General features: G+C 42.2%; 2 protein-coding genes across 8 annotated transcripts in view; both read left to right on the top strand.

Annotated features, from left to right (window-relative positions):
* cmn (calymmin) overlaps window positions 1-7,722 on the top strand; it is a 75,973-nt gene extending 68,251 nt beyond the window's left edge. For all 7 annotated transcript variants that reach the window (XM_035745356.2, XM_052486510.1, XM_052486504.1 and 4 more), the window contains 2 exons: window positions 6,993-7,052; window positions 7,174-7,722. In XM_035745356.2, coding sequence (XP_035601249.2) covers window positions 6,993-7,051 — 59 coding nt within the window. In that variant the 3' untranslated portion in view covers window position 7,052; window positions 7,174-7,722. The remainder of the gene's footprint in view (window positions 1-6,992; window positions 7,053-7,173) is intronic.
* Window positions 7,723-8,252: 530 nt separating this feature from the next.
* paqr4b (progestin and adipoQ receptor family member IVb) lies at window positions 8,253-11,952 on the top strand. The gene is made up of 3 exons (XM_035753499.2): window positions 8,253-8,569; window positions 10,646-10,864; window positions 10,991-11,952. Exons 1-3 carry the CDS (start codon window positions 8,404-8,406, stop codon window positions 11,425-11,427), a joined length of 822 nt encoding a protein of 273 aa, XP_035609392.1. The 5' UTR covers window positions 8,253-8,403; the 3' UTR covers window positions 11,428-11,952.
* Window positions 11,953-12,367: the final 415 nt, after the last annotated feature.

The raw sequence follows: 12,367 nt of genomic DNA, 5'->3' as shown, positions 1-12,367 counted from the left end.
GAGTTACAAAGATTGATGTTACAGAGGTATTGAAATGTAAATGTATTTTTAAAATTCTTCTGTGTATATTTCAAGACATGGCAAATGAGGGTGCAGTGAGAAACCCAATGAGTTGGACAATAACCTTCTCATCAATTATAATTTTTAAAATTCTACTCAAACTGGAAATCAGCCCATTCTTCGGCGTTCACGCAATGGAAAGGTCAAATGTTTGATAATCTCAAAATTGAAAGAACGTGGGCGACGGAGAGAAACAAAATTGTGCAGTTTGAGGCCATGTGGCAGAAAGTGATAAGGGCACTGGAGATAGGGGTGGGTCTGGGCAGGTGTGATGTTTGTATGATGATCGTCATTTGTATGTGTATGTTGTCTATTGTTTATAAAATATCAAATCACATCTTTAAAAAATATATACACTACCGTTCAAAAGTTTTAGAACACCTACTCATTCAAGTGTTTTTCTTTATTTGTACTATTTTCTACATTGTAGAATAATAGTGAAGACATCAAACTATGAAATAACACACAGGGAATCATGAAGTAACCAAAAAAGTGTTAAACAAATCAAAATATATTTCATATTTGAGATTCTTCAAATAGCCACCCTTTGCTTTAAAGACAGCTTTGCACTCTTGGCATTCTCTCAACCAGCTTCATCTGGAATGCTTTTCTAACAGTCTTGAAGGCGTTCCCACATATGCTGAGCACTTGTTGGCTACTTTTCCTTCACTCTGTGGTCCAACTCATCCCAAACCATCTCAATTTCAAATCAAATCGTATTAGTCACATGCGCCAAATACAACAGGTGTAGTAGACCTTACAGTGAAATGCTTACTTACAAGCCCCTAACCGACAGTGCAATTTAAAAAAATATAGTTAAGAATAAGAGAAAAGTAAGTAATTAAAGAGCAGTAAAAGAATAACGATAGGTGGGTGCTGGTACAGAGTCAATGTGCAGGGGCACTGGTTGGTTGAGGTAGTATGTACATGTAGGTAGAGTTAATTAAAGTGACAATGCATAGATGACAACAGAGAGTGGCAGGGGGGCAATGCGAATAGTCTGGGTATTCATTTGACCAGCTGTTTAGGAGTCATATGGTTTGGGGGTAGAAGCTGTTTAGAAGCCTCTTCAACCTAGACTTTGTGCTCCAGTAGCAGAGAGAACAGTCTATGGACGAGGGTGGCTGGAGTCTTTGACAATTTTTAGGTCCTTCCTCTGATACCGCCTGACATAGAGGTCCTGGGTGGCAGGAAGCTTGGCCCTGGTGATGTACTGGGCTGTACACACTACCACCTGCAGTGTCTTGCGGTCAGAGGCCGAGCAATTGCCATACCAGGCAGTGATGCAACCAGTCAGAATGCTCTCAATGGTGCAGCTGTAGAACCCTTTGAGGATCTGAGGACCCATGCCAAATGGGAATAGGTTTTGTCGTGCCGCTTCACGACTGTCTTGGTGTGCTTGGACCATGTTAGTGTGTTGGTGAGGTGGACACCAAGGAACTTGAAGCTCTCAACCTGCTCCACTACAGCTCCGTCGATGAGAATGGGGGCGTTTTGATCATGTTGTTCTCGGTGATCAGGCCTACCACTGATGTGTCATCTGCAAATTTAATGAAGGTGTTGGAGTCGTGCTTGACCATACAGTCATTGGTGAACAAGGAGTACAGGAGGGGGCTGAGCACACACCCCTGAAGTGTCCCTGTGTTGAGGATCAGCGTGGCGGATGTGTTGTTACCTACCATTACCATCTGGGGGGCAGCCCGTCAGGAAGTTCAGGATCCAGTTGCAGAGGGAGGTGTTTAGTCCCAGGGTCCTTAGCGTATTAATGAGCTTTGAGGGCACTATGGTGTTGAACGCTTAGCTGTAGTCAATGAATAGCATTCTCACATAGGTCCAGGTGGGTCCATAGGCCCTTTTGTCTAGGTGGGAAAGGGCAGTGTGGAGTGCAATAGAGACTGCATCATCTGTGGATCTGTTGGGGTGGTATGCAAATTGGAGTGGGTCTAGGGTTTCTGGGATGATGGTGTTGATGTGAGCCATGACCAGCCATTCAAAGCACTTCATGGCTACAGACGTGAGTGCTACGGGTCGGTAGTCATTTAGGCAGGTTACCTTAGTGTTCTTGGGCACAGGCACTATGGTGGTCTGCTTAAAACATGTTGGTATTACAGACTTGGACAGGGAGAGGTTGAAAATGTCAGTGAAGACACTTGCTAGTTGGTCAATGCATGCTCGCAGTACACGTCCTGGTAATCTGTCTGGCCCTGCGACCTTGTGAATGTTGATCTGTCTGCAGGTCTTACTCACATCGGTTGCGGAGAGTGTGATCACAGTCTTCTGGGTACAGCTGGTGCTCTCAAGTCTGTTTCAGTGTTATTTGCCTCGAAGAGAGCATAGAAGCAGTTTAGCTCATCTGGTAGGCTTGTGTCACTGGGCAGCTCTCGGCTGTGCTTCTCTTTGTAGTCTGTAATGGTTTGCTGGCCCTGCCATATCCGACAAGCGTCAGAGCCGGTGTAGTACAACTCGATCTTAGTCCTGTTTTGATGCTTTGCTTGTTTGATTGTTCGTCGGCGGGCGTAGCAGGATTTCTTAGAGTCCGGCTCCTTGAAAGCGGCAGCTCTAGCCTTTAGCTCAGTGCGGATGCTGCCTGTAATCCATGGCTTCTGGTTGGGGTATGTACGTACGGTCACTGTGGGGACGGCGTCATCGATGCACTTATTGATGAGGCCAATGACAGAAGTGGTGTACTCCTCAATGCCATTGGAGGAATCCCGGAACATATTCCAGCCTGTGCTAGCAAAACAGTCTTGTAGCTTAGCATCTGCTTCATCTGACCATTTTAAATTAATCTAGTCACTGGTGCTTCCTGCTTTAATTTTTCCTCGTAAGCAGGAATCAGGAGGATGGAATTATGGTCAGATTTGCCAAATGGAGGGTGAGGGAGAGCTTTGTATGCACCTCTGTGTGTGGAGTATAAGTGGTCCAAAGTTATTTTCTGTCTGGTTGCACATTTAACATGCTGATAGAAATGTGGTAAAACTGATTTAAGTTTCCCTGCATTAAATTTCCCGGGTACTAGGAGCACCGCCTCTGGGTGAGCGTTTCCTTGTTTGCTTATGGCGGAATACAGGTCATTAAGTGCGGTCTTAGTGCCAGCCTCTGACTGTGGTGGTATGTAAACAGCTACAAAGAATATAGATGAAAACTCTCTCGGTAGGTAATAGCCGAGACGAGCAATAGCTCAAGACTTCCTTAGATATCGTGCACCAGCTGTTGTTTACAAACATACATAGACCGCCGCCCCTTGTCTTACCAGATGCCACTGTTCTATCCTGCCGGTACATCGTATAACCAGTATGCTGATATTGTCGTCGTTCAGCCACGACTCCGCGAAGTGTAAGATGTTACAGTTTTTAATGTCCCATTGGTAGTTTAATCTTCCCAAATAACACATCCATTTTATTGTCCAATGATTGCATGTTTGCTAGCAGAATTGAGGGGAGTGGGGGTTTATTCGATCACCTCTGACTCCTCAGAAGGCAGCCCGCCCTCCGGCCTCTCTTTCTCCGCCTCCTCTTTAAGCGGATCACTGGGGTCGGTGCCTATTCCCGAGGGAGCCGTATATCCTCGGGCTCGTCAGAGTCGTGAAATAAGAAAAAGGGTTCTGCTAGTCCGTGGTAAGTAATCGCAGTCCTGATGGTTGAGATCGCGGGATTGTGGAGGCCAGGTCATCTGATGCAGCACTACATCACACTCCTTCTTAGTAGCATCTCAGTGCAAATGATAGTCCCACTATGCCCAAACCAGATGGGATGGCGTATCACTGCAGAATGCCTTGAATTCTAAATGAATCACAGACAATGTCACCAGCAAAGCACCCCCACACCATAACACCTCCTCCTCCATACTTTACATTGGGAAATACACATGCGGAGATCATCTGTTCACCCACACCGCATCTCGCCAAGACACGGCCTCTGGAACCAAAAATCTCAAATTTGGATTTATCAGGCCAAAGGACAAATTCCCACTGGTTTAATGTTCATTGCTCATGTTTCTTGGCCCAACCAAGTCTTCCTCTTATTGATGTCCTTTAGTAGTGGTTTCTTTGCAGCAATTTGACCATGAAAGCCTACTTCACACAGTCTTCTCTGAATAGTTGATGTTGAGATGTGTCTGTTACTTGAACTCCGTGAAGCATTTATTTGGGCTGTAATTTCCGACGCTGCTAAATCTAATGAACTTATCCTCTGCAGCAGAGGTAACTCTGGGTCTTCCTTTCCTGTGGCGTTCCTCATGAGAGCCAGTTTCATCGTAGTGCTTGATTGTTTTTGCGACTGCAAGAAACTTTCAAAGTTCTTAATGTTCCGTATTGACTGACCTTCATGTCTTAAAGTAATGATGGACTGTCATTTCTCTTTGCTTATTTGAGCTGTTCTTGCCATAATATGGACTTAGCCCTATTTGGTAAAAGACCATCTTCTGTATACCACCCCTATCTTGTCACAACACAACTGATTGGCTGAAAAGTACATATGAACTTTTAACAAGGCACACCTGTTAATTTAAATGCATTCCAAGTGACTACCTCATGAAGCTAGTTGAGCGAATACCAAGAGTGTGCAAAGTTGTCATCAAGGAAAGGGGTGGCTATTTGAAGAATCTCAAATATATTTTATATTTCATAGTTTTGATGTCTTGACTATTGTTCTAGAATGATAATAGTAGATAATAGTAAAAATAAAGAAAAACCCTTGAATGAGTAGGCGTTGTAAAACTTTTGACAGGTAGTGTACGTGAAATGACAAATATAAAGCAAACTTATGCCACTTTCAATGGACAAGTTATAGAGGGCCCTAATATTGTAACCAGTGAGTGGATTCTGTCAAATTGTGCAGGATAAACTCAGAGTGCCTGCCTTTTATAGGACATAAGCTTGCTTCCTACAGTATAATGAAATGCATAGTATCATACAGGATTCCAATATATAACTGTTGTCATCATTGTAAAGTAAACTCAGCAAAAAAAAAAACATCCCTTTATCACGACCCTGTCTTTCAAAGATAATTTGTAAAAATCCAAATAACTTCACAGATCTTCATTGTAAAGGGTTTAAACACTGTTTCCCATGCTTGTTCAATGAACCATAAACAATTAATGAACATGCTCCTGTGGAACGGTCATTAAGACACTAACTGCTTACAGACGGTAGGCAATTAAAGTCACAGTTATTAACACTTAGGACACTAAAGAGGCGTTTCTACTGACTCTGAAAAACACCAAAAGAAATATGCCCAGGGTCCCTGCTCATCTGCGTGAATGTTCCTTAGGCATGCGGCATGCTGCAAGGAGGCATGAGGATTGCAGATGTGGCCAGGGCAATAAATTGCAATGTCCGTACTGTGAGATGCCTAAGACAGCACGACAGGGTGACAGGACGAACAGCTGATCGTCCTTGCAGTGGCAGACCACGTGTAACAACACCTGCACAGGATCGGTGCATCCCAACATTTCACCTGCGGGACAGGTACAGGATGGCAACAACAACTGCCCGAGTTACACCAGGAACGCACAATCCCTCCGTCAGTGCTCAGACTATCCAAAATAGGCTGAGAGAGGCTGGACTGAGGGCTTGTAGGCCTGTTGTAAGGCATGTCCTCACCAGACATCACCTGCAACAACATTGCCTATGGTCACAAACCCACCGTCGCTGGACCAGACAGGACTGGCAAAAAGTGCTCTTCATTGATGACAGTCGGATTCGCGTTTATCGTTGAAGGAATGACCGTTACACCAAGGCCTGTACTCTGGAGTGGGATCGATTTGGAGGTGGAGGGTCCGTTATGGTCTGGGGCGGTGTATCACAGCATCATCGGACTGAGTTGTTGTCATTACAGGCAATCTCAACACTGTGCGTTACAGGGAAGACATCCTCCTCCCTCATGCGGTACCCTTCCTGCAGGCTCATGCTGACATGACCATCCAGCATGACAATGCCACCAACCATACTGCTCGATCTGTGAGTGATTTCATGCAAGGCAGGAATGTCAGTGTTCTGCATTGGCCAGCGAAAAGCCCAGATCTCAATCCTGTTGAGGACGCCTGGGGCCTGTTGATCGGAGGGTGAGGGCTAGGGCCATTCCCCCCCCTAGAAATATCTGGGAACTTGCAAGTGCCTTGGTGGAAGAGTGGGGTAACATCTCACAGCAAGAACGGGCAAATCTGGTGCAGTCCATGAGGAGGAGATGCACTGCAGTACTTAATGCAGCTGGTGGCCACACCAGATACTGACTGTTACTTTTGATCCCCCCTTTGTTCAGGGACACAATATTCCATTTCTGTTAGTCACATGTCTGTGGAACTTGTTCAGTTTGTCTCAGTTGTTGAATCTTGTTATGTTCATACAAATATTTACACATGTTAAGTTTGCTGAAAATAGACACAGTTGACAGTGAGAGGATGTTTATTTTTTTGCTGAGGTCATAAGTAATTTTACCCTGTTTGTCTGACATGCATGTCTCAGTTTTTTAGTAGAAGAACTTAAACTGCATGATCACGCATGCATAGCCGCGGGAAGTAGGCGTGCTGACTGCAGCACCCCCCGATATATACATTTATTTTTCATTATTATTAAAAATAAGTGTCCACAATTTGTGAACTGGCCTTCATTACTCCTTACTTTATTACTCCTTACATGACTTTATTACCCCATCGACAGGACCCCAAACCCAAAACATCTTCCCGCAGCCATGCACACGTTCAACCAAGGAATTTAAGTTATTGAAAGATTCTGTTGAAGTGTTGGCATTGCCGTGCCAGATTTTGTGAGGGACACTGTCTGCAGTGCCCCTCTGGATATATTTAAAGAGCCGTGTTATTATGTAATCAAGCATACAAACGTCTGTGTCTTTGAGTGGTTATCTTGGGCAGATAAGAGAGAAATTGATACGAAATTGTCTTCTTTTTTCTATACTTTTTCCTTTTATTTTCAGGAGGTGCAAAGGAGAAGAAATATGAATTAACAGGATTCTTTGGGAACAGTGGATACTAAGGTAAAACATTAAAGGTAGACTAAACGTGTCCTATAGATGATCCTATAGATTTTAAATATTAGGCAGTATAAATATGTATTGTGTTGACCACTTTCTCTCCCTCTTGTCTTTCTCCTCGTAGGTTGACCAGGGTGACGGTGGCCATTTACAGCATTTAACTTCACTAGATTTTTTTACATTGCTGTTGTTGTTGTATATTTGTTTTAATTCCCTTTTTAATTGATCTCTAGTTTTTCTATAATTATTAATATCTCCCTGTCCGTGCCAAACCAGTCCTGCCTGACATATTTTTTTATAGTTTTCATGCCATGTTTGTAATATCACTAGAACTAAGAAAACACACATTTAAGTCTTGTTAGGGCATACCTTCTTTGTAGTTTATATTTTCTACAAATGTATCTTGATTATGTGTCTGTCTTATTTCATTTTGTAACCACCTGTCTTTCTCCACTTACTGGATAAGGTGAATCATGTTTTGAGAGTTTGTGTGCTACAAATATTTAATGTGTTGATTGAATCAGTCCAGTTTTTGTCTGCATAGTTTTATAAACTCAAACTCAAACAAATGTATTTTGTATGGGAAAGTTTTTTTTGTTTTGTTTTACTACCTGTGGCAAACACCTGTACATTTTTGGACAGTTTTGATGGAATAAAAACAGACTGGAAATACCATCAGTGTGGCAAAAGTTTATTTTATGCATGTACTTATTTTTTATCTTTCAAGATGTGATGTCATTGCTTTCAAACAATATCTTGTTGGTGTAATAGGTGGTAGTGTGTTTGAGCAGTGCTGCAGGTTGCCCATCTTGAAATGGCCTGTGCCACATTTACCATAGCTTCTTTATTAAAGCATCTTTATCCCAACTATTCCTCATACTCATTAAGGTGGTGCAATCCCTAGATTAGCCACTGAAATGACAGTACTGTAGAGCAAGAGCATTAGAATATACTGTGCATGCAGCCTACAAACTCCACGACAGACAAATCGAGGAGAATGTTGAGTAGAGGCTTGGTGGCAACAGGTATATGACATTGAAATAGTGAGCAAAGCACACCGCACACAGCTTTCCAGTGAGGATTACACCAGATTTAACCCTATGAATAACAGTGATTGCTGATTGGTCACACAGAAAGCATGCCACTCTGTGAGCTCAACAGGTCGCTTGCTAAGAAGTTCAGTACCTGTTCCAAGGATGAGACTCGTGCCGACATTATCCTGCCAACTATCCTGCTTGACTTGACAATGTATGTGCCTAAAGTTCTTACTGGAGACTCTTTCAGGATATATTTATATTGCACGATCAACTGATGTCCTGTAAACTCAGGGGGACATTGGCTGGAGAAAGCCACCATGGCTTGCTTACATGGACCACGACTACTGAATTTGGAGAAAACCCCTCCTCATCTTCAGTTCAATGACTTGATCCTGACGGGCTACCGGCCAATTTCAACCTTTCAGGGGTGCATCAGAAGCTTGTTCTACTTGCACAATGAATTTGGTAACATTTATACCCATGGTAAGTATACGGCCCCTACCGTTGATATATGAACTGGCATAGTTTATTGATAATTTACACTTCAGAATAACTCATGAATGTCTCATTATATATGTGTTTATATATATCTAAATGATTATACATATATAACTGATAATTGTAACGGTTATACATTTTCATGTTTACAAAAAATGTATGAAATACTAATTGATTTATTGTTGATACTATTTACAAAGTGTAGTCACGATTAATAATTCAATATAAAGTGTTATCTATGGTTCTCCTGTTTTTTAAAACTAAATTGTCTCATCTCATGTGTATTAGTCTAAGTGAGTATGTAGTCTTTGTAGGCTAGTAGATGTCTTACTACACCAGTAATGAAATTGTTAACAGCTGCAAGTTTGAAAAATAGGCCACTTTGGGCTACTCTCACTTCTGGGCCATTTACAAGCATACCGGTACTTTACAAGTATGTGTAAAGAGACAAGGATATGGGGGATTACTGGTAATCTGTCCTTGTCCTGGATATATTGCATTAGTAATTGGCCTTGGAGTTGTATGATTGACCCATTAAAGTGGTAAAAATAGTCAAAACACTTTTCTATCTTTGGCAACAACTCTCAATAGGCTATGCATGAAACTTGAAAGATGCACCAAAAAAAAGAAGGAATTATTATCATACATTTAGGATACATTTTGTTTGTATGATTATTTTCCACTCTCTCAGAAACCCTACAACTGAGATGTGCATAATGCTATGCAATGCATAACATTGCAGAACATTCGTAGTTTAAGCACGTGCAGCTATGCACCCTTGAACTAAGTGTGGCAGCCTCTATGATGTGACTCCTCCTTGGATATCCTCTGTAGCTAAGCACATTAACACTAACTCTAACTCAGGAGGGGATTAGCATAGGAGAGTTGCTCAGCAGGCTGCAATACACCTGTGAGAGAGACTTCAGAGAAATGCAATGGTGTTGGACAAAACAAACTGCAGGGCTATTATACTATGAGGGCCATTTCAAGGACACAGAGTAAGCCTTTATCTGGTGTACTCCCCTGCATATACTGGTACCAATATAACTGACCTAGACTGTGTTGAATCCACTGTGCCTCCATCTTGGTACTCCTCTGAAAAAATATTTTGGAAGGTATATAAATGCATTTATTAATGTCAACATTAGTTTTTGCCACATTGACTCTATTACAGACACCTTAATGTATACTTTTAAATGATATTATGTGAGCTAAACATAAAATGAAAACAAAATCACACTTTTAATGTCCCCACTACAACAAAACATTATTAAATACATGTCATCTTTACCTTGAAAGATTGAATTGAAATACCATAGAATTCAGATACTGTAGAATGTGCCAGACCATGCCCATGTGGATGTTCAATGGTTAGTAGTGGCCAAGTTGTTTGAGGTGCTAGCCTGGAAAACATTGCATTGAGAGAACTGAGAGGCCATGTTTTAGGTTTTGTGCAAATCGGTCATTCGGTGCGGGAGGAGTAGCGTTTTAAGTGTTTTTCACAAATTCAAAATGGCTGGAAAATCCATCACCTTATGGGTCCTAGAGGCAAATTGTTTCTTGTGAGGAGAGGGACATATGTACAACATTTTATGACTCTATGGGAGAATCCTAGCTGCATACTCCTCACGTCCACTCTCCTCACCTCCTCAAATCAGGACTTCTGGCTTTCTCATTCAGTGGGTTTTGAGAAGGAGAGAGGACACAATGAGTATTGAGATTCTCCCTAGGTCTCATGAGGTGAAGGGCGTGACCTTTCAAAGATTATCTTCAATTGCTTGTTATAGCACCACCATGTGGCCAATTTACATGGCACTGCTTGACAAGATGTTGCCCTTTACTTTTTTTGCAAAGTCTCAACCTTGTAGGCCTTACCATCTCACAGGAATTTGAATTTGTGTGAATTTGCCCTTATGGAATAATAATAATAATGAACCCCAACAAATACAATAAGGTTTCTTGCAGATTTGCTGCTTGAACCTCTAATTAGCAAAGCATGGCAAAATAAGAGTCAAGACTTCAAAAGTCGATCAATACTGAGATCTCCCTCCATCCATCCAGGAATCCCATTCTTCTGTTTCCTTGTGCTGCTGCCACTTAACATCCCCTGGTCCGAGGTGGAGCAAACATGGATGTGTGTGTTTCACTACCTTGCCTGCCTGTCCCCCACCGTGGGCTCAGTGCTTTACCACACCTTCATGAACCATGAGGGCGGGGAGCCCATCTACGACACACTCCTTTCCCTTGACATGGTCGGAGTCTGCCTGGTCAACACCTTGGGTAGGTAAAGTCAGATTCCAGATCAGTTGTTTGAAATATGTTTGAAAACGTATCCTTCCTTCCTATTCTCATCACAGTCACTCACACATCCATCTTCATTGACTCTCCTGTTTCTGTGTCAACCAGGATGCCTGCCCATCATCTATATCACCCTGATGTGCTACCCTGTCACTTGCATCCTGGCCCTCCTGACCTACAGCCTAATCTCAGCCTGGGGCATCCTCTGTGCCACCACAGCGCGTAGCAACTATGGGCGCCTTCGTGCTTTCATCTGGCAGGCACTCTTCCGTGTGCTCCTCTTCCTATTCCGTTGGCTGGGCGACGGTGTAGGCAACCCAGCTTCGCTGCGCCTCTTCTTCACCATGGACATGCTGGCAATCATGGGTGGCCTGGTGAACCTTAGCCGGGTGCCCGAGCGTTTTAGCCCAGGCCTCTTCGACTACTGGTGCAACAGCCACCAGATAATGCATGTGCTGGTGATCTGCTCCATTATCTACATGCACTGGGGGATGCTGGAGGATTTAGCCTGGATTAAGACGTTCCAGTGTCCGGTGTTGGAGTGAGGGACAGAGAACAAATAGGGCTGGGGCGTAGGATTTGAGGGGTGGGGAGGAGTGACCATAAAAATAGAATGTCCAGAATGGACAGCCCCATTCAAGTCTATGTTCGGTGATGGGTGGACTGGCAGCCATATTGAATGTACTTACCGATAAGTACACATGAACATTTCTGTGGTCTGAGGGGCTTTGAACCTTCTCGTAAATTATATTTCAATGGGTGACGAGAGAGTGAAATTAATGTTTTAACATGCACTTCAGGACAAGCTGCTGAAATTACTGTATAAGGATTACGATTGATTCACTGTCCATTTTGAAATATTCACCCCCATACAGCAGAAGAATGTAGGGATAAGAATCGATTGGTGCTATTAATGGTGGACGTCAGGGAATTGTTGTTTTGCTTTTGAACCCAAATTTCAGTGTTATTACTTTGCAATGAGATGGACACACATCTACACGATTCTGTATCAGTTAAAATGCAGTAGGCCTTTGCCTCCAGTGACCAACATAAATGTTTTCAATGAAAAGGATTGCAATAAATATATATTTCTATATCCTGTTTCCAGTAATACTCCCTTTCAGTGTTTGACCTTTATAATTTTCTTGTTAGAAACAACTGTTACTGTGGCATCAAAAAGAACAAAAGTTACTACGAAAAGAACATGGCAGGACAAGAAAACGTAAGCTTTGGCGGTTTAATTGCAAGAAAAAGATATATATATGATATATATATAGACATACATACACATATATATACATATACACATATATATACATACATACACACACATCTATATATATACATATATACATGTATATATATATACACACACATACATATATATACATGTATATATACGTATATATATATACACACACATACATATATATACATGTATATATACATATACACATACATACACACATATATATATATATATAA

Source organism: Oncorhynchus keta, chromosome 3 (assembly GCF_023373465.1).
Source record: "Oncorhynchus keta strain PuntledgeMale-10-30-2019 chromosome 3, Oket_V2, whole genome shotgun sequence".
In the NCBI taxonomy this organism is placed as follows: domain Eukaryota; kingdom Metazoa; phylum Chordata; class Actinopteri; order Salmoniformes; family Salmonidae; genus Oncorhynchus; species Oncorhynchus keta.
This window is presented reverse-complemented; position numbering and strand designations above follow the sequence as displayed.

Coding starts and splice junctions, on each gene's coding strand:
- paqr4b (XM_035753499.2), top strand. CDS start 8,404: ATGGCTTGCTTACATGGACCACGACTACTGAATTTGGAGAAAACCCCT. Junction 8,570..10,645: donor TGGTAACATTTATACCCATG/GTAAGTATACGG, acceptor CCATCCATCCAG/GAATCCCATTCTTCTGTTTC. Junction 10,865..10,990: donor CTGCCTGGTCAACACCTTGG/GTAGGTAAAGTC, acceptor TGTGTCAACCAG/GATGCCTGCCCATCATCTAT.